Consider the following 18878-nt stretch of genomic DNA (forward strand, 5'->3'; position numbering starts at 1 on the left):
GCTATAAATATCCATGGATAGAGGGTATCAGAAGATAGGCAGAAGGAGGGGGTGGGGTTGTTCTGCTGGTTGAAAATGGAATTAAATCTTTGGAGAGAGGAGACAATGGATCAGAAGATGGAGAATCCCTGTGGGTAGGATTAAGAAGCTGTAAGGGTAAAAGACCATGTTGGGACTTGCAATCAGGAGTCTGAACAGTAGCCAGGTTCTGGCTTTCAAAATACAGAGGGAGATAGAGAAGGCATCCAAAAAGGGCAATATTACAATATTCTTGGAGGATTTCAATATGCAGGTTGATTGGGAAAACCAGGTTGGAGCTGGATCCTGAGAATGTCTTCAGGATGACTTCTTAGAACAGCTTGTGGCTGAACTAACCAGGAAAATGGCAATTCTGGATCAGAGTTGATAAGGGAGCTGAAGGTAAGAGAATCCTTAGGAGACAGTGAACACAAGTCTGATAGAATTCACTGTGCAGTTTGAGAGGGAGAAACTAAAATCAACCGTGTCAGTATACCCGTGGAATAAAAGGGAATACAGAGGTATAATAGGAACTGGCACAAGATGATTGGAAAGGCTGGAGTTTCTGTGAGAAATAAGGAAATGAGGAAGGGTATATTCCATAAAAGAAAAAAAAATATTTGAATGGAAAAATTACATTACAAGAGAAGTCAAAGCCAAAGTGAAAGCAAAGAGAAGGCACACAAGATGGTGGGAATTTAGAGGACTGGGAAATGTTTAAAAGCATACAGAAGACACTAAGAAGATCATTGTTGCATCAGTTTTCCCTGTGGAAGACATTATACTGGACTTTCAAGGGTGTGAGTGCAGCCATAATCATAAAGAGAACATGCTTGGGAAGCAGACAGGTTACAGGTAGATGTTTCCCAGAACTCTTGGGTTTTGAAAGAAGTAGCTATAGACATTGTGGATGATTTGGTAATGATCTTCTAAGAATCAATAGATCTGGCATGGTTCCAAAGGACTGGAAAACTGCAAAGGTTACTTCACTGTTTAAAAAGGGGAGGTGGCAGAAAGAAAATTATAGACCTGTTAGCCTAACATCGGTGGTTGGGAAGTTGTTGGAATCAATCGTCAAACATGAGGCTACGGAGTACCTGGAGATGCTCGACAAGATAGGCCAAAGTCAGCATGGTGTCCTTAAGGGAAAATTTTGCCTGACAAACCTACTGCAATTTTTGATGAAACCACAAGCAGGCTGGATAAAGGAGATGTGATGGATGTTGTAAATTTTGATTTTTCAAAAGACTTTTGACAAGATGACACACGTGAGGCTGCTTAACAAGGTGAGAGCCCATAGAATTATAGGAAAGATACTAGTATGGGTAGATCATTGGCTGATTGGCAGGAAACTAGAGTGGAAATAAAGGGATCCTATTCAGGTTGGCTATGAGTTACAAGTGATGGTCTGCAGGGTTTGGTGTTGGGGCCATTTCTTTTTACATTATATGTTACTGATTTGGATTGGGGAATAAATGGCTTTGTGGATAAATTTGCAGATGTTACAAAAATAGATGGAGGGGAAGGTAGTGAGGAGGAAATGGAGAGACTGCAGAGAAACAAAGATTAGGAGAATGGGCAAAAAAGTGACAAATGAAATACAATGTTGGAAGTGTTTGGTCATGCATTTTGATAGAAGGAATAAAAGGGCAGATTTTCATTTTGATGGTTAGAAAATTCAAAATTTGGCGCTGCAAAGGGACTTGGAAATACTCATGCAGGATATCTTTATGGATAACCTCTAGGTTGAATCGGTGGTGAAGAAAATGAATGCAATGCTGGCATTCATATCTAGAGGAATAGGATGAAAGACCAAGGATGTGATGTTAAAACTATATAAGGCACAGGTGAGACCTCACTTGGAGTATGGCATACAGTTTGGACTCCTTATTTAAGAAAGGATGTGCTGGTATTGAAGAGGGTTTAAATAAAATTCACAAGAATGATTCCTGGAATGATGGGATTTGCACATGAGGAACGTTTGACGGCTCTTACTCTGTACTCCTTGAAGTTCAGAAGAATGGGGAGGTTCCCCACAGAAGCATTTTGAATGTTGAATGGCCTGGACAGAGTAGATGTGGCAAAGGTGGGGTAGTCTAGGGCAAGAGGGGACAACTTTGGATTGAAGGGCCCCATTTAAAACAGTGATGCAAAGGTATTTTTTCTGCCTGAGAATGGTGAACCTCTGGAATTTGCTACCATGGGCGGCTGTGGAGGTCAAGTCGTTAGGTCTATTTAAGGCAGAGATTGATAGGAATCTGAATTGTCAGGATATCAAAGGTTATTGGGAGAAGGCAGGGGAGCAGGGCAGAATGGGAGAAAAGATCAGCTCATGATGGAATGGTAGACTGGACTTGATGGACTGAATAGCTTACTTCAGCTCCTTTTTAAAATAATTTAGACATACAGCACAGTAAAAAGCCATTTCAGCTCACGAGTCTGTGCCACCCAATTTACACACCATTAACTTACACCCCCGGTATGTTATGGTTGCTCTGGGGGAAAGATACTGGCTGTCCACCCTATATAAGCCTCTCATAATTTTCTATACCCAAAGTAAATTATGAAAAATTGGGACCATTATCTAAGTGGAGGCCTGCAATATATTCACAAACTGAATGGACAAAACTGTTCCACTTGCTTTCACATCATTGTTAATTGTGTGGCCATCAATTATCAAATGCAAGGCAAATATGAACATCTTTTGACACCATAATAGGTTAGGAATACTAAAATATTTTAGAGTTCATGTTTGCAGATCACTTAAATGAGGTGGACAAATCAAAAATATCATTGAACATCTGAAGAAATAGGAAATAGGAAAATAAGGAAGATCAAGAGGTGATTTCATTGATTTTTGATAAGATTTTGAAAGGGTTTGCTCACAGTATCTCAAGAAACTGATATGTGTGATGTGACCGGAAACATGAATCGTTTTTCGCTCTCAAACGACGTTGCCTCACCTGCTGAGTCTTTCCAGCATTTTCTATTTTTCTTATTAACAAAGAAAGGGAAAGATGGTTAAGGGAGTGAGGCATGGAAATATTAGATGGATGTGGAGTACGTTTACATAGGTTGGCACAACCTATGTTGGCAGGCTGAAGGGCCTGCACTGTGCTGTAATGTTATGTTTGTAACCTTCTGAGGTAATCCAAACAATTATCTCCCCCTCCCAAAAAAAGTTTCTCTAGAACCTGAGCCTTTCACCTTCATTCTTCACATTGCAATCCCATTCTGAAAGGCAGGTACAAACGCATCTTAATCACATGGGTTTGATTTGGAATTGTGCTCACTTGAAGACCATTGCAATGTTCAGTAGAAGCTAAAGTGAATTCTCCACAAGACTGGCAGGAGCATGGGTTGCCCTGTTACTTCATCCTACATGCCCATAATTAAAAATTGAAAACATCTGAGAGCTAAACACTTAATCTCACATTAGGGTTAGGGTTAACAGAGCGGCTTACTGAAGGAGCACAACACTGATGAGATGCTCTCTATCAGGTGAATGTCAATCAATATCCACCCAGGGGAAGCATTTGCCAACACTAATATCAAGAGAGCTTTCTCCTTGCTAGTGAATAAAACTTAGCAGGTAATGCAGCATCTATAGGACATAAAGCAGTGGTTCTCAACCTTTTACATTCCACTCACATACCACTTTGTAATCCCTATGCCATCAATGCTCTGTGATTAGTAAGGGATTGCTTAAGGTGGGATGTGAGTGGAAGGGAAGGTTGAAAATCATTGCACTGGACCCAAATGTTACTGAAATATTTTCCTTGAGAAAAATTTGTCATTGGCTCATTTCCTTTGGAGTTACGAAACCGTGCACATAACGAGTCAATTAGGTACGATTAAAACAGCGGTTTTCAACCTTTTTCTTTCCACCCACATACCACCTTAAGCAATCCATTACTAACGACAGAGCAGAGGGAATATGTGAAGTGGTCTGTGAGTAGAAAGAAAAAGGTTGAGAACGACTGACAAAGCATAGAGCAAGAGTTCTCTTCCTTGTTGATACATTCTTACTTGTGTGAACTTTTGTTTGACTTATTTCATGGGTAGGTGACCACGTTAATTTCACTGGCTGCACCAGGTACAAAACATGATATACTAATGCAATTTTTCCCATTTTCAAGAATCAGCTCTAACTCTACCCCAGGAAATCAATTTCTTTTTTTTAAATTTAGATTTAGACAACAGGCCATTTTGCCCCATGAATCTGTGCCACCAAATTTACACCCAATTATCCTACACTCCTAGTACGTTTTGAACAGTGGGAGGAAACAAGAGCCCCCGGGGAAAACCCATGCAGACACGGGGAGAATGTTCAAACTCCTTACAGAGAGCATGGGATTCGAACCCCAGTCCCAATTGCTGGTGCTGTAAAGGAGCTGCGCTACGTCAACTGTGCTGGCAAGGTTTCTTAATCAATCTTTACCAGTTGTACTTCACACATATTGCTCAGTGAGATGGAAATTAAAAACGTTACATCTGTGACCAATCTTCTCACAATTTTCAATCCTGCCACTCAGCAAATATTTATCACCTTGAGATGTTTTGCAGTGAAAAAATTCCAACTTCTGGTTTCACCGATCTCACTTGACTTTCCAAATTTGAGCTCGTGTTCCCTTTGCTCTGTGATTAAACCTAATGCTCCAATCTCAATATCATGCCTTTCAGCATCTTACAGGCAACAGCCATCTTAACATAAAACTTACAGGAAAAAAAAGCAAAGAATCACTGCAAGCCAGGGAAGGACAGTCTGAAGATCTGGTCTAAACTCCTGAACCCCCTAATTCCCCATCTGAAGACCCAACCTTCCTCCACCAACATGTTTTGGTAAACCACTTCACTATCTGTGTCCCAACCTCCCACCAACATGGAGAAACTCCACATGATCTGAGGTCCCATCCCATCACCAACATGGTTTGATGAACCACCACACTCTCTGAGTCCCAACCACCAACAAGGTTTGGTGAACCACCACACCATCTGAGCCCCAAACTCCCACAAACATGGTCTGGTAAACCACCTCACGAACTGAGCCCTAACCCACCACCTACATGGTTTGGTAAACCACCGTTCTATCTTAACTCCAATCCACCACCAACAGGTTGGTGAACTACCACACTCTCTGAGCCTGAACTTCCCACTAACACGGTTTGGTGAATCACCACACAAACTGACTCTTAAATCTCTGAAACCAGATCCTTGAACTCTATTAGCACCAAATATGTTTCAATTTATGGCTAGTCCAAAAAAGTTTGTACCTGGCTTTGAATCATGCCAAGGGTTTCTATATGACATAGACAAAGGTCAGGGGAAAAGTGAAAGATAAAGGGATTAATAAAATTTTGGGCCAGTCAGGAGGAGTTTAATGGGAGAAGAAGAAGAATGGTCAGGATCTTTTTTAAATGTGAATGCTTCATCTATTCAGTGCAAAAGTTGATTATGTGAAAATGTTGATGGTGCATGGTTGGAAGAAGTGATATTCTTAAAGTTTGCATTTAGATTCATTAGAACAGTGAAGTGATCACAGACAGGGAGGACAGAGTGGGATTATAGTGTGAAGAATGAAGTTGAAAGGCTCAGGGACATCCTTGCAGACCGAATGGAGATTACGCTTTCAACAACTGGTTTCTCCAGTGCAGAGGAGACCACACCAAGGCTACTGAATGCAGTGCATCAAAATGGTGTCAGGCATTAAAATCACTACTTTGTTTGGAAAATACATTTGGTGCACTGGATATCGTTAAGTGCAGAAACAAACGAGCAGATGCTGCATCTGCTGCCCTTGCACAAGAAGGCACCAGGAGAAGTGGAGGAAACATGAAGAGAAATGGAAAGGTGATGCTGAAATGGAGAAATAGGAGAAGGAATTTCATTGCTGGCTTCAGACTGGAGGTATGAGAAATTTCCAGGTGTTGAATGAGGAGGCTGGCACAATTAGGTGATGAAAAGGAAGGGAACCCTCTTCTGATCCTGGCTAGGAGCAGAAGAGGCGAAGGCAGAGGTGCAGGAATAATGATGGCTGAGATACCTTGGAGGTAGCATGTGCCAGATGGAATATCAAGTCAGATGTAAGGGAGACTGAGAAAGAGGGAGAATGAAAAGAAGACCTTTCAGGAAACTGGACGAGAGGAAGTCTAATTGAGCTCAGGGGCAAAGGTGGGCTGCTGTGAATCACATTATCTTCTAATCAGTACTTCTAATATATGTTCCATTTGGCACACACCTATGGAAAATGTGTTTCTTCCATTTTTGTTAAGTGAGATCACCCCAGTCACACTCTCTTCTCTGCTCTTCCATCAGGCACGAGATACAAATGCTTGAGAACACAAATGTCCAGATTCAAGGAGAGTTTCTTCTCTGCAGTAATCAGACTCTTAAATGGACATCACTGGCAAAAGGTCATGCTCTTACACTATCTTTTATAACTATACTTTTCTCTATTCCCTCCAATATGTCTTTGTACTTTTCTCCATATTCTGCACTTTTTTTTAAAACTTTATTTAAGATTTTATAACATGAATAAAATAGAAGATTACATTTAAAAAAAAAATAAGATAATAAAATTACAGTACCACATCAGTAAACTATCTCTGCACTATTTAATGACTGTAACACTGCTCCCTGCTTTGTTGCAATGCATACAAGTGATGGAGAAACTCAGCAGGTCGGGCAGCATCCATAGGAAATCAAGGGGAACCAACAGTTTAGGCAGTTTAGGCCTAGGCCTTTCATCACCCCTTTACTTCCTATAGATAATGCATGACGTGCCGAGTTTCTCCAACACTTTTATGTATTGCTACAATCACAATGTCTAAGACTTTATTGTTTAACTCCCTGTCTTGTTTGTATTTTTATGCACTACCCAGTGTGCGAGTTGGATTGCCTGAATTGCACTCAAAACAAAGCTTCTTACGGTATTTTGGTACATGTGACAATAAAACAATTTGTTCATGTCTTTCCAAGATGTTGAGTGAATTGACATTAGATATACTTTTGGCCATAAATAGTTATGTGCTTTGGGCCAAATTGATTCCAAATACCATGTCGCAATGTCTGGGGGGAAAACTGCAGCTGAATCAGGAACACACAGTGTCAAAGTTACCTCCATTGTTTCTTTGATGAGACCGTTTGACATACGCTACCATTTTACATTCAGCTAGTTAGTTCTCCCTTGGATTTGTGTTGCATCCTGCTGAATATTACTCATGTTTTTTTTTGTTTTTTTTTTTTCCACACCATAAATCACAATAGCCATGATATACACTTTTTCTTTTCCACACATTTACAGTGACTTTTTCTCCCTCCCCCCTCCCTCCTCCCAAGCCACCCCCCCACCCCCCCCCCCCTCATCCATTTTAGGTATACAATCTAGGTTGCATTAATTCAGTTAGACAATGTTGTCATTCAACAAAAATACACCAGAAATTCTACTGAGTCCATTCTTTTCTTTTCTTCTCCTTCCATCAACTTAGGTAATGTTTGTTCCCGGTAGGTTTTCGCTATTGTATTTAATGTAAGGCTCCCATACTTGTTCGAATATTTCAATATTATTTCTTAAACTATATGTTATTTTTTCTAATGGAATACATTTATTCATTTCTATATACCATTGTTGTATTTTCAAATTATCTTCCAATTTCCAGGTTGACATAATACATTTTTTTGCTACGGCTAGGGCTATCTTGACAAATCTTTTTTGTGCATCTTCCAAGTCAATTCCAAATTCTTTATTTTTTATGTTACTTAGGAGAAAGATCTCTGGATTCTTTGGTATATTGTTTTCTGTTATTTTATTTAATATCTGATTGAGATCATCCCAAAATTTTTCTACTCTCTCACATGTCCAGATTGCATGAATTGTTGTTCCCCTTTCTTTTTTACATCGAAAACATCTATCAGATACTGTTGGGTCCCATTTATTTAACTTTTGCGGTGTAATGTATAGTCTGTGTAACCAATTATATTGTATCATACGCAGCCTCGTATTTATTGTATTTCTCATCGTTCCAGAGCATAACTTCTCCCATGTTTCCTTTTTTATCTTTATATTTAAATCTTGTTCCCATTTTTGTTTAGTTTTACCATTTGTTTCCTCATTTTCCTTTTCTTGCAGTTTAATATACATATTTTTTATAAATCTTTTGATTAACATTGTATCTGTAATCACATATTCAAGGTTACTTCCCTCTGGTAAACTCAAGTTGCTTCCTAATTTATCTTTCAAGTAGGATCTCAGTTGGTAATATGCCAGCGCTGTATCTCCAGTTATATTGTACTTATCTCTCATTTGTTCAAAGGATAAGAATCTACTTCCTGAAAAACAATTTTCTATTCTTTTAATCCCTTTTTTTTCCCATTTTCTAAAGGCAAGGTTGTCTATTGTAAAAGGGAGTAGCTTATTTTGCGTCAATATTAGTTTTGGTATTTGGTAATTTATTTTATTTCTTTCTACATGAATCTTCTTCCATATATTGAGGAGATGGTGTAATACTGGAGAAGTTCTATGTTGTAGCAATTTTTCATCCCATTTATATAATATGTGTTCAGGTATCTTTTCCCCTATTTTATCTAATTCTAGTCTCGTCCAGTCTGGTTTTTCCCTTGTTTGATAAAAATCTGATAGGTACCTTAATTGTGCGGCTCTATAATAATTTTTGAAGTTTGGCAATTGTAAGCCTCCTTGTTTATACCATTCTGTTAATTTATCTAGTGCTATCCTCGGTTTCCCCCCTCTCCATAAAAATCTCCTTATTATTTTCTTTAACTCTTTGAAGAATTTTTCTGTCAGTTGTATTGGCAATGCCTGAAATAAGTATAGTATCCTTGGAAAAATGTTCATTTTAATACAGTTTATCCTTCCTATCAGTGTTAGTGGTAGCTCTTTCCAATGCTCTAAATCGTCCTGTAATTTTTTCATTAGTGGATTGTAATTGAGTTTATATAATTGGCCTAGATTTTTGTTTATTTGCACACCTAGGTATCTTATTGCCTGCGTTTGCCATCTGAATGGGGATTCCTCCTTAAATTTTGAGAAATCCGCGTTATTCATAGGCATTGCTTCACTTTTATTTACGTTTATCTTGTATCCCGACACTTCTCCATATTCCTTCAATTTCTTATATAGTTCTTTTATTGATAGTTCTGGTTCTGTTAAGTACACTATCACATCATCCGCAAACAGACTGATTTTATATTCCCTGTCTTTTATTTTTATTCCTTTTATATTATTATCTCTTCTTATCGATTCTGCTAGTGGTTCTATAGCTAGCGCAAACAATAATGGTGATAGTGGGCATCCCTGCCGCGTTGACCTGCTTAAGTTAAATTGCTTTGATACATGTCCATTTACTGTCACTTTCGCTAACGGTCCCTTATATAATGCTTTAATCCAATTAATATACTTCTCCGGTAAACTGAATTTTTGCAATACTTTGAACAAGTAATTCCATTCTACTCTGTCGAAGGCCTTCTCTGCGTCTAAAGCAACTGCTACTGCCGGTGCTTTATTTCCTTCTACTGCATGAATTAAGTTAATAAATTTACAAATATTGTCTGTTGTGCGTCTTTTTTTGATAAATCCAGTTTGGTCTAAATTTACCATTTTTGGTACCTGTTCTGCTAATCTGTTCGCTAATAGTTTAGCTATTATCTTATAATCTGTGTTTAGCAGAGATATTGGTCTATATGACGCTGGTGAGAGTGGATCTTTCCCTTGTTTTAGTATCACTGTAATTATTGCTGTTTTACATGAATCTGGTAAGTTTTGTGTCTCATCAATCTGGTTGATTACATCCAGGAGGGGCGGTATTATTAGGTCTTTAAATGTTTTGTAGAATTCTATTGGGAGTCCATCCTCTCCTGGTGTCTTATTATTTGGTAAATTTTTTATTATCTCTTGTATTTCTACTGTTCCAAATGGTTCTGTTAATTTATTTTGTTCCTCTATTTGTAGTTATATAAAAAGCGAAATCTTTTCTGGGGGGGGCTGGGTGGGGGGAAAGAGCGGTCACTGCAAAATCAGTTGACGCTTGCGAGTGGAGTCGCAAATCCAAATGGAGAGGGGAGATGTGGTTGTCCGACAAGGGATAAAGGGCAACTCAGGAGGGGAAGGGGAGATTGGGGATAAAGAAGATAGAAATAGGAGAATAAGGAAAATGTTGGATGTTGTAGGAATGTTGTCTGGTAAAGAGTTGAAAATAAGAAAACAGAAATGGAAAAGGAGGAAAGGTAATGATGCAAAAACGGAAAGAGAAGATAAACAAAATATAAAATGGCTACGCTGAACTATATGACTCTAAATATTAATGGAATACATAACCAAATTAAAAGGAAGAAACTACTAAATTTACTGAAAAAGGAAAAAATAGATATAGCATTTGTCCAAGAAACACACTTAACTGAATTGGAGCACAAGAAATTAAAGAGAGATTGGGTAGGACATGTAACAGCAGCATCGTATAATTCAAAAGCAAGAGGAGTGGCTATATTAATTAGCAAAAATGTGCCATTTAAAATAGAAGAGGAAATAATAGATCCAGCAGGGAGATATGTTATGATAAAATGTCAGATATATTCAGAGCTTTGGAATCTACTTAATATATATTCACCTAACGAAGAAGATCAAAAGTTTATGCAAGATATCTTTTTGAAGGTAGCTAATACGCAAGGGAACATACTAATAGGAGGGGATTTCAATCTGAATTTGGATCCAAATATGGATAAAACGGGGAAAAAAATTAACAGGAAGAACAAAGTAACCAAATTTATAATTAAATCAATGCAAGAAATGAAACTTGTGGACATATGGAGGAAACAAAACCCAAAAGAAAAGGAATACTCATACTACTCGACTAGACATAAAACATACTCAAGGATAGACCTATTCCTGTTATCAGCCCACATTCAAGGGAGAGTTAGGAAAACGGAATATAAAGCTAGACTATTATCGGACCACTCACCCCTGTTATTGGCAATAGAGCTAGAGGACATCCCTCCAAGAATGTATAGATGGAGATTAAACCCCATGCTACTTAAAAGACAGGATTTTAGAGAATTTATTGAAAAACAATTAAAAATGTACTTTGAAGTAAATACGGAATCAGTGGAAGATAAGTTTATACTATGGGACGCAATGAAAGCATTCATTAGAGGGCAAATAATAAGTTATGCAACCAAGATGAAGAAGGACTATAATCAGGAAACAGAGCAGTTGGAAAGGGAAATAATAAACATAGAAAAAAAATTAGCAATAAAGGAAGATACAACCAAAAGAAGAGAATTGGCGGATAAAAAAATAAAATATGAAACATTACAAACATATAAGGTGGAGAAGAATATAATGAAGACAAAACAGAAATATTATGAACTAGGGGAAAAAACACACAAAATCCTAGCATGGCAGCTTAAGACAGAGCAAACTAAGAAAATGGTATTGGCAACAAGGAAAAAAGACAAACAAATTACATATAATCCAAAAGAAATTAAGGAAAACTTCAGAGAATTCTATGAACAATTATACCGAACCGAAAACGAAGGGAAAGAAGGGAAAATAGATGAATTTTTGACTAAAATTGAACTGAATATTACTCATGTTTATGTCTCATTCAAGCTGAGTGCTTGTAGTGTGTTCTCTGCTGTCAGCTGCAGGCTGACATTCCCACAGACGTCCTAGCAATCGCCAGTCATATCCTATCAACTCCACTTTGTGATGAACACTCACCAAAAGCTATGTTGTGATTTTCTTCAAGAAGAAATCTTTCAGACACGAGAAAGGGTGGGAACCACAGGGCAGGGAAAACAATGGAGGTAGTGGCGATGTGAAAGCCCAATGCATTTGAAACAACCAGAATTGATGTTGTTCAGTATGCTTTTTGATGAAGATCTATCCAGAAGCAGGAATTATTCTATTTTTCTGCACTTGAGGAATTCTTATTGACCAGTACAGTTGTTCCCTAGACAGGAATCACATACCAAGCATTGTTCAATGGTAAATGGATAGATATAAAATGGTATACTTTCACTATTCAAAATTTCACTGCTTCTCAATTATGTGCAGGACACGATTCTCAGAATGCAGAAGAAACCTCTGCAAAGTAACCTTGTCATCATGTTAATGACACTCTCTCAAGAAACAGGACATCCCAATTGCCAGGACATAAGAAACTGAGTTACAAGGAAAGGTTAAACAGGTGACGACTTTATTCCATGAAGTGTTGGAGAATGTAGGGAGATTAAGCAGAGGTTACAAAATTAAGAGAGATATAGATAGAGTAGATGCAAGCAGACTTTTTTCCACGGAAGTTGGGTGAGACAAGAACAAGAGGACATGGGTTAAGGGATAAAGGTGAGATGTTTAGAGGAAACATTAGGAGGGACTTCTTCATGCAGTGGTGAAAGAGTGAAACAAGCAACCAAGTGAAATGGATGTCACATGCTCAATTTTGACATTAAAGAAAAAATGACTGGTACATGGATGGGTGGGGTATGGAGAGCAATGATCCAGGTGCAGGCCAATGGGACTAGACAGAACAATAGTTTGGCACAGACTGGATGAGATGAAGGGCCTGTTTCTGTGCTGTCATGTTCTATGATTCTATTTAATCCACTGTTGAGAAAGTCAAAGATATTTCCTAAGTATGAATATTTTTAGTCCACAGAAGCACTGATTGTCATGAAGGCAGGACAAAGTACCCCAGTCCATATGTAGATTTCTTCTCCTTACTAAATAGTCAACCTTTTTCTGCAAACATAACCTTGGAGTGAAGATTGCTACATATATATTTAATTACAAGAGTGAATAGTTTGCTCTACAACTATGATACAAAGCGTGACTACCCAGTCAAGAAAGAAATAAAATTTGTACAAGTTGTATCTTACCTTTCAGTGTCCGGTGACTGCACGGGCTCTGTCCTATGGCTGTTTACGAAGTTCAGAAGGTGAAATGAGGTGGAATTGGAAAGTGGGTAAAGTGAATCAGTTAACAGGCTGTAGTGAAATCTTCCCTCAGCTCCAGTGTTGAAACTGGGTTCTGAACCCGGGTGAAGTTTTTCAAGTGTGCTCTCCTGTTTTGCTTCCTCAAGGTGCTGACTGCCAAGTGCCGTCTGGGAGAGAATGGTGAAGTTCTTGGTCCTGAGTCTCACTGACAGGTTAGCTTGCATCTCTGCACACAGGATGGGAAGGGCAGCATTCAGGGAGCTGTTCCTGCATAAAGCTCTCACACTGCTCTGCTGGGATGTACTTTGAAAGTTGCTGTGGAAATGGGGGTGGTGCAAAGTGCTTGTTGTGTTCCATGGCGTTGGTCTCAGGCTGATCATGTTGGACTGAAGTGCTGTGGAAAAAGCACAAGCTTAGATCTGAGTCCCTTTTACACTTGGTTATCCCAAAGTCTGCACTCTGACACAGCTCAAACCAATGTCGCAAAAAGAAGATTGGAATAGGCAAAGACCAGCATTCCTTCACAATGTTTGCTCTGGTCAACATTTATGATGACAAAGAATCCCTTCAGTGGTCACACAAGAAATTGGACATAACAGAGCAGAAATTGGCTGCCATGATTTCCGAAAGCAAACCAATCTCAACCTTTCCAAAATACTCCATGACCTGTGAAGATGCTTTGGGAATGGGAAAGGAACCTTGTCACTGGAAGTCTTATTGTTTTTTTTTACTCCAGTTGAAGAGCAGAGAGGGGAAGTGCAGGTGACAATGGGTCTGAAGCTACTGTTCAGGCTGGGAGTAAAGTGTGCCGTTGTGTATTAAGCTAATAGTTCGCAGTGTGAATGGCAGAGGGATACACATAATTCAGTTAAAAGTGAGGGTTAATGCGCAATGGGAATATGTTGGGTGCAAAATCAAGTGAACAGTGTGCACATTGGAAGATTGGAATAAAGGAAAGGCCACAGCAATGACAAGGTGATGGTGACTCTTGGAAGATGAAAATGTGGCATCGAAGGATGAGCGGTAACTTAATTAAGGTCTACAAGACTATGAAAAGCATACTGTAGATTAGGGTGGACAGCCACCCCTTTAGTTTCCTAGGGCCACACTGTCAAGTACCAGAGGACATCTGTTTGAAGGGAGGAAAGCTTAGGGGGAGATGTCATAGGTAAGCTGTTTTTAAAAAAAAATATACACAAAGTAGTGTGTGCCTTGAATGCATTGCCAGGTGTGGTGGAGGCAGGTTCAACTGAGACATTTAAAAGACTCTGCGACAGACACAAGAATGAAAGAAAAATAAAGGATTATGAGTGTGATGTAGGGAAAGTTTAGATTGCTGAGTAGGTTTCTATAGGTCAGCACATCAAAAGTACTGCACTGTTCTGCAATGTGTCTTATGTTCTAAATATTGAAAAGACTGGATAGAGTGGATGTAGAGAGCATGTTTCCTATGGCGGGGGAATCTGGGAACAGAGGGCTTAGCCTCAGAATACAAAAATGTCCCTTTAAAACATAGGAGGAGGAATTTCTTCACCTAAAGAATGGTGATTCTGTGGAATTTGTTGCCACGATGGCTGTGGAGGCCAAGTCAATGGGTATATTTAAGACAGAGGTAGATAGGTTCTTGATTAGGAAGGGAATCAAGGTTTATGGGGTGAAGGCAGTAAAATGGGGTTGAGAAGGATAGAAGTCAGCCATGATGGAATGGCAAGGTGGATTCAATAGGCCAAATGGCTTAATTCTGTTCCCATGTTTTATTGTTTAAGATAACCAATAAGTGTTGCACAGTGAGAGTAGGGAAGTTAAGGTAACAGAATTTTTGTCCTTGATTTCTGGGGAGGGCATCAAGTGACTGGAGCAGAATAGGCAATGAAGGGGTAAGATTATCCACGAGTGAACTTGCATGTGGGGAAGGTTCAAAATCTTAACCTTCCACTCCTTTTCATTTTATTCAGATGCCCACCTGTTTTGACTCACATCTTGACAAATAGCCCAGGCCCGAAACATTGGTTACCCTTTACTTTCTGTGGATGTGCGGGACCTGCTGAGTTTCTCCCATACTCTTGCGCATTGTACAAATGAACATTGAGTTCAGAATTCTGAAACCAGTGCATTAATTCAGGGAAACATCTGTGTACTGCACTACAACCCAGCGCCTGCAGCCTTTCCTGTTTAACTGATCCAGGTGGGAGCTGAAGTTGATGTCATTCAGCTGGAGAGACTCAGTAGGCCAAATAGCAGCATCTATGGAGAGAGGTAGTCGATCATTGCTTGATGTCTCCTTTCCCACTTTAGTCTCCACAAAGTGTCCCAACCCCAAATGTTGACTGTCCATCTCTCTCTTGGATGACACCCAACCCGTTGAGTCACTCCAACTTCCAGAGGGCTCACACAATACATCAGCATCTGCAGCACTCATGCTTCTCCACTTATTGTAAGATTTTATTTGTGTGAGGATGTACAATCTGTATAATTTGGAAGCAATCTCTTACCATTAGGGCCTGAGTGCAGTTTGACCCGATGCCAGTCGCCATCGCTGTCTTCGTACTTGGATTCAGGGACACTGAAGTAGAAAGGATTTTGTACAGGTGGTGCAGACTTCACCATGGGCAATCGGGGAATCGTGTACTCGTATGTTACATGCGGCATCTTCCCATTGAGGTTGTAATACTGGGTGACCAGAAAGAGAAGCGATTGTAACTAGACCATAACAGAGCCACCTTGCAATAACCACCCTTACTTCAACACATCAAAAGCTCAGGAAAAGAGCAGAGACCCAATGACTTTTGGCATCATGGAGAACAGGCAGAAAATGGAGCAGTGGTTGGCTGATCGCTCACTTGAGTTTCATAGGTCCGTGGGTATGAGGAGGAAGGTACAGATGAAGGGAGGGTTCCAGTGTTTAGCAATGAGTGAGATGAGGTGGTCATGAGACACCTCCCTAGGCACAGGGGAGAAACAAAAGAGGAAGACCACATGTGCCAGGACCCTCCTGTTGCTGCCTGCAGCTACCCACTAGAACAATCGTGATGGGGATAGAAGACAGGAGGAGGCAAAAGACAGATGAGCCAACAGGCAAGCTATTTCTTGTTACATATCATGAGAAGCAAGTAAAGATCACCCATCCCTTCACAAAAGGAAAAACTTCCCCCAAGCCCATCCTCACTGCTAAACACATTTTTCAGTTGTATTCTCTATGCAACCCACCAAGGGACGTGGAGCAATGGTGTTTGTGCAGAAGTTTCATTTGTTTGTGTCATTTGGGACCATTGTACCCCTCCATGGTTTTGCTTGCATCTTCACATCCCATCACATGGACCTGGTTAAAGCTGAGCTCCCAGGTTGTGGAGGGAATCCCGGATGTAATGCTGAACCAGATCAACGTTGAAATCCCGACAAAAATATCAGGCTTATGGGTTGTGCCAGCAACGACCCACTGAGAAAAGTATCAGACTTTAAGAACATCCTGAGGTGGATACAGACCACTGAGAAAATCTGAGAGTCCTCCTCACCCACCTAACAGGAACAGATCTGCTCACAATGCTAGTTGTGGAAATCTGCTCGCCCCTGGGCCCAGACCATCGCTCCCTTCAACATTTAAGTGCAGCCAAATGATACTAATACATTGGGGGCAGCCTGGATCATCTGTAATGACTGGAAACCAGGTCAGAAAGGGTGAATGGAATGAGCTGCAGGCCCACATCCAGATACTGCCCTCCAGTCGTCAGCACTCTGTTCTTTTCAACTCCTGAAGCTCCACATGTGGGGATTAGATGCAAGCACTCCTCCTGCGAAGTGTGCAAGAAGCGGCTTAAGGCAGGATGAACTGCCAATCATTTGGAATTAGGTGGGAAAAGCATGGGCATGAGGAGTGGGATACAGAAAGGACAGGCTGCCACATCAGGGAAGTGCCACCCTGGGATTTCGACAGCGAAATGTACCTTGTCAGACCTTATTCCATTTTCAAATCATGAGCTTCACTTACTCTAACGAGCACTAAATGAATCATTTTAATATGAACCAATTCCTTAAAATGTGCAATTCTTCAATTTCATAGTTATTTTCACAGGTTGAGAAAAAAGGAGACCATTTGGCCCATAATAGTTGTGCTGGCTCCCTGAAGGAACCATCTGAATGTTTCAAGTCACGTTCTCTTCCCCCATCTGCCTGCAAATATTTCCTTATCATATGCATATCACATTCCCTTTTAAGTTATTACTGAGTCTGTTTCTACCACCATTTCAGGGAGTTCATTCCAGATCGCATCATGCTGTGTAAAGTAATTCCTCCTTATCTCAGCAATGGTTGTATTCCTGATTATCTCAAATGTCTGGTCTCTGGTTTACCAAGCACCCTGTCAATAAAAACTTGTCATCTCACTCACTTCATCAAAAAACCCCTTGATAATGTTACTTCTCTTTAATCTCCCTGGAATCACCTCTGCTCTAGGGAGAGAAACAAATCTAGCTACTCCACTTTTTCAAACCATTGAACTCCCTTATCTGTAGTCAAATAAATCTTCCCAATAGCCTCGCCAAACTCAGTGTCGGCCTAAACACTGACATTCAGAATTAAATGAAATATTTGAGACAAGGACAAACCAATATTTTATGAAAAGATTTTGCTCACTTTCTTCTTTTTGCACAATATGGCTTTGATTTATAAAGCTAAACATGGTTCTTGGTGTCTTGGACTACTACCAAAAGGTGGTAAATCTTCAACAAAATGCAACAATAACAAAAGAACAGAACAGCACAGGAACAGGCTCTTCGGCCAATGAGTTAATGCCAAACATGAGGTCCAATCAAACTACCTGATAGATATCCCTCCATCGCATTCATATTTATGTGTCTATTGAGAAGCGCTTAAATTCTACTCATATCTGCATCCACAAGTACCTCCGGCAGCCCGTTTCTGGAACCCACACATCTCCCTTAAACTTTCTCCCCCTCACCTTAAACATATGCCCTTTAGTGTGTGACACTGTTACCCTGCAAAAAGGTCCATGTGATGGGATGTGAAGCTGCAAGCAAAGCATGGAGGGGTACAATTGTCCCAAATGACACAAACAAATGAAACTTCTGCACAAGAACCAATCAATGTCTCCCATAATTTTATAAATCTGCACGAGGTCTCCCCTTAGCCTTCAATACTTTAAAGAAAGTAATCCAACTTTATCCAATCTCTCACCTAACTCACACTCTCTAAATCAGCCATTCTTAACCATTTGTTTTGGTTCTGGCCCCTTAGGACTCTGCTCAAAGTTGATGGGGCCCCTTCCCTGTGAAGCAGTCAAGTTTTTAGTTAGTTTCTTTCATACTTCTCTCCTACCAACTACATTTAAAAAAAATTATGATTTCATCCGTGGACCCCTTAAAATATTTTGTCCGTTCCCCACCAACTCCCCCCCCCAACCATTGAGAACAGCTGCTCTAAATCAGACAACATCATGGTAAACCTCTCTGTCTCTTTCCAAACCTTCCACATCCTTTCTGTAATGGGGCAACCAGAATTGCACACAGATTTCCAACTGTGGCCACACCGAAGTTCCATAAAGTTGCAATGTTTCCTCCTTACTTTTGTACTCAATGCCCCAACCAGTGAAGCCAAGCATAGTGCACAACTTTACCCATGCAGCTATCTGCGTGGCCACTTTCAACGAGCTGTGGACCTGGACATCCATGCTTTGAAGAGCCCTGTCATTAACTGTGTACACTACTCTTGCATTTGACTTAAAATTGCAAAACCTCATACTTATCTGTATTAAACTCCATCTGCCATTTCTGTAGCTCACCAAAATAAGCAAAACAAACCTATCCAAGTTCTCAACAAATCTACATTAAAAAGTTTCATATATTATTAATGCATTGCCTATTGACCACTGATCAATTTCACCTGAAAAATAAGTCTGC

At 39.9% G+C, this 18878-nt stretch overlaps 1 protein-coding gene across 1 annotated transcript in view; it reads right to left on the minus strand.

The window, feature by feature from the left end:
* The window catches only part of LOC138765299 (ADAMTS-like protein 2), a 184690-nt gene that overhangs the window by 81765 nt on the left and 84047 nt on the right, over positions 1 to 18878 (minus strand). Inside the window, exons 9-10 of the mRNA XM_069942343.1 lie at positions 15459 to 15636; positions 12910 to 13360 (exon numbers count right to left, since the gene is read on the minus strand). Coding sequence (XP_069798444.1) covers positions 12910 to 13360; positions 15459 to 15636 — 629 coding nt within the window. The remainder of the gene's footprint in view (positions 1 to 12909; positions 13361 to 15458; positions 15637 to 18878) is intronic.

The sequence above is a fragment of the Narcine bancroftii genome, chromosome 5, assembly GCF_036971445.1.
Source record: "Narcine bancroftii isolate sNarBan1 chromosome 5, sNarBan1.hap1, whole genome shotgun sequence".
Lineage (NCBI taxonomy): Eukaryota > Metazoa > Chordata > Chondrichthyes > Torpediniformes > Narcinidae > Narcine > Narcine bancroftii.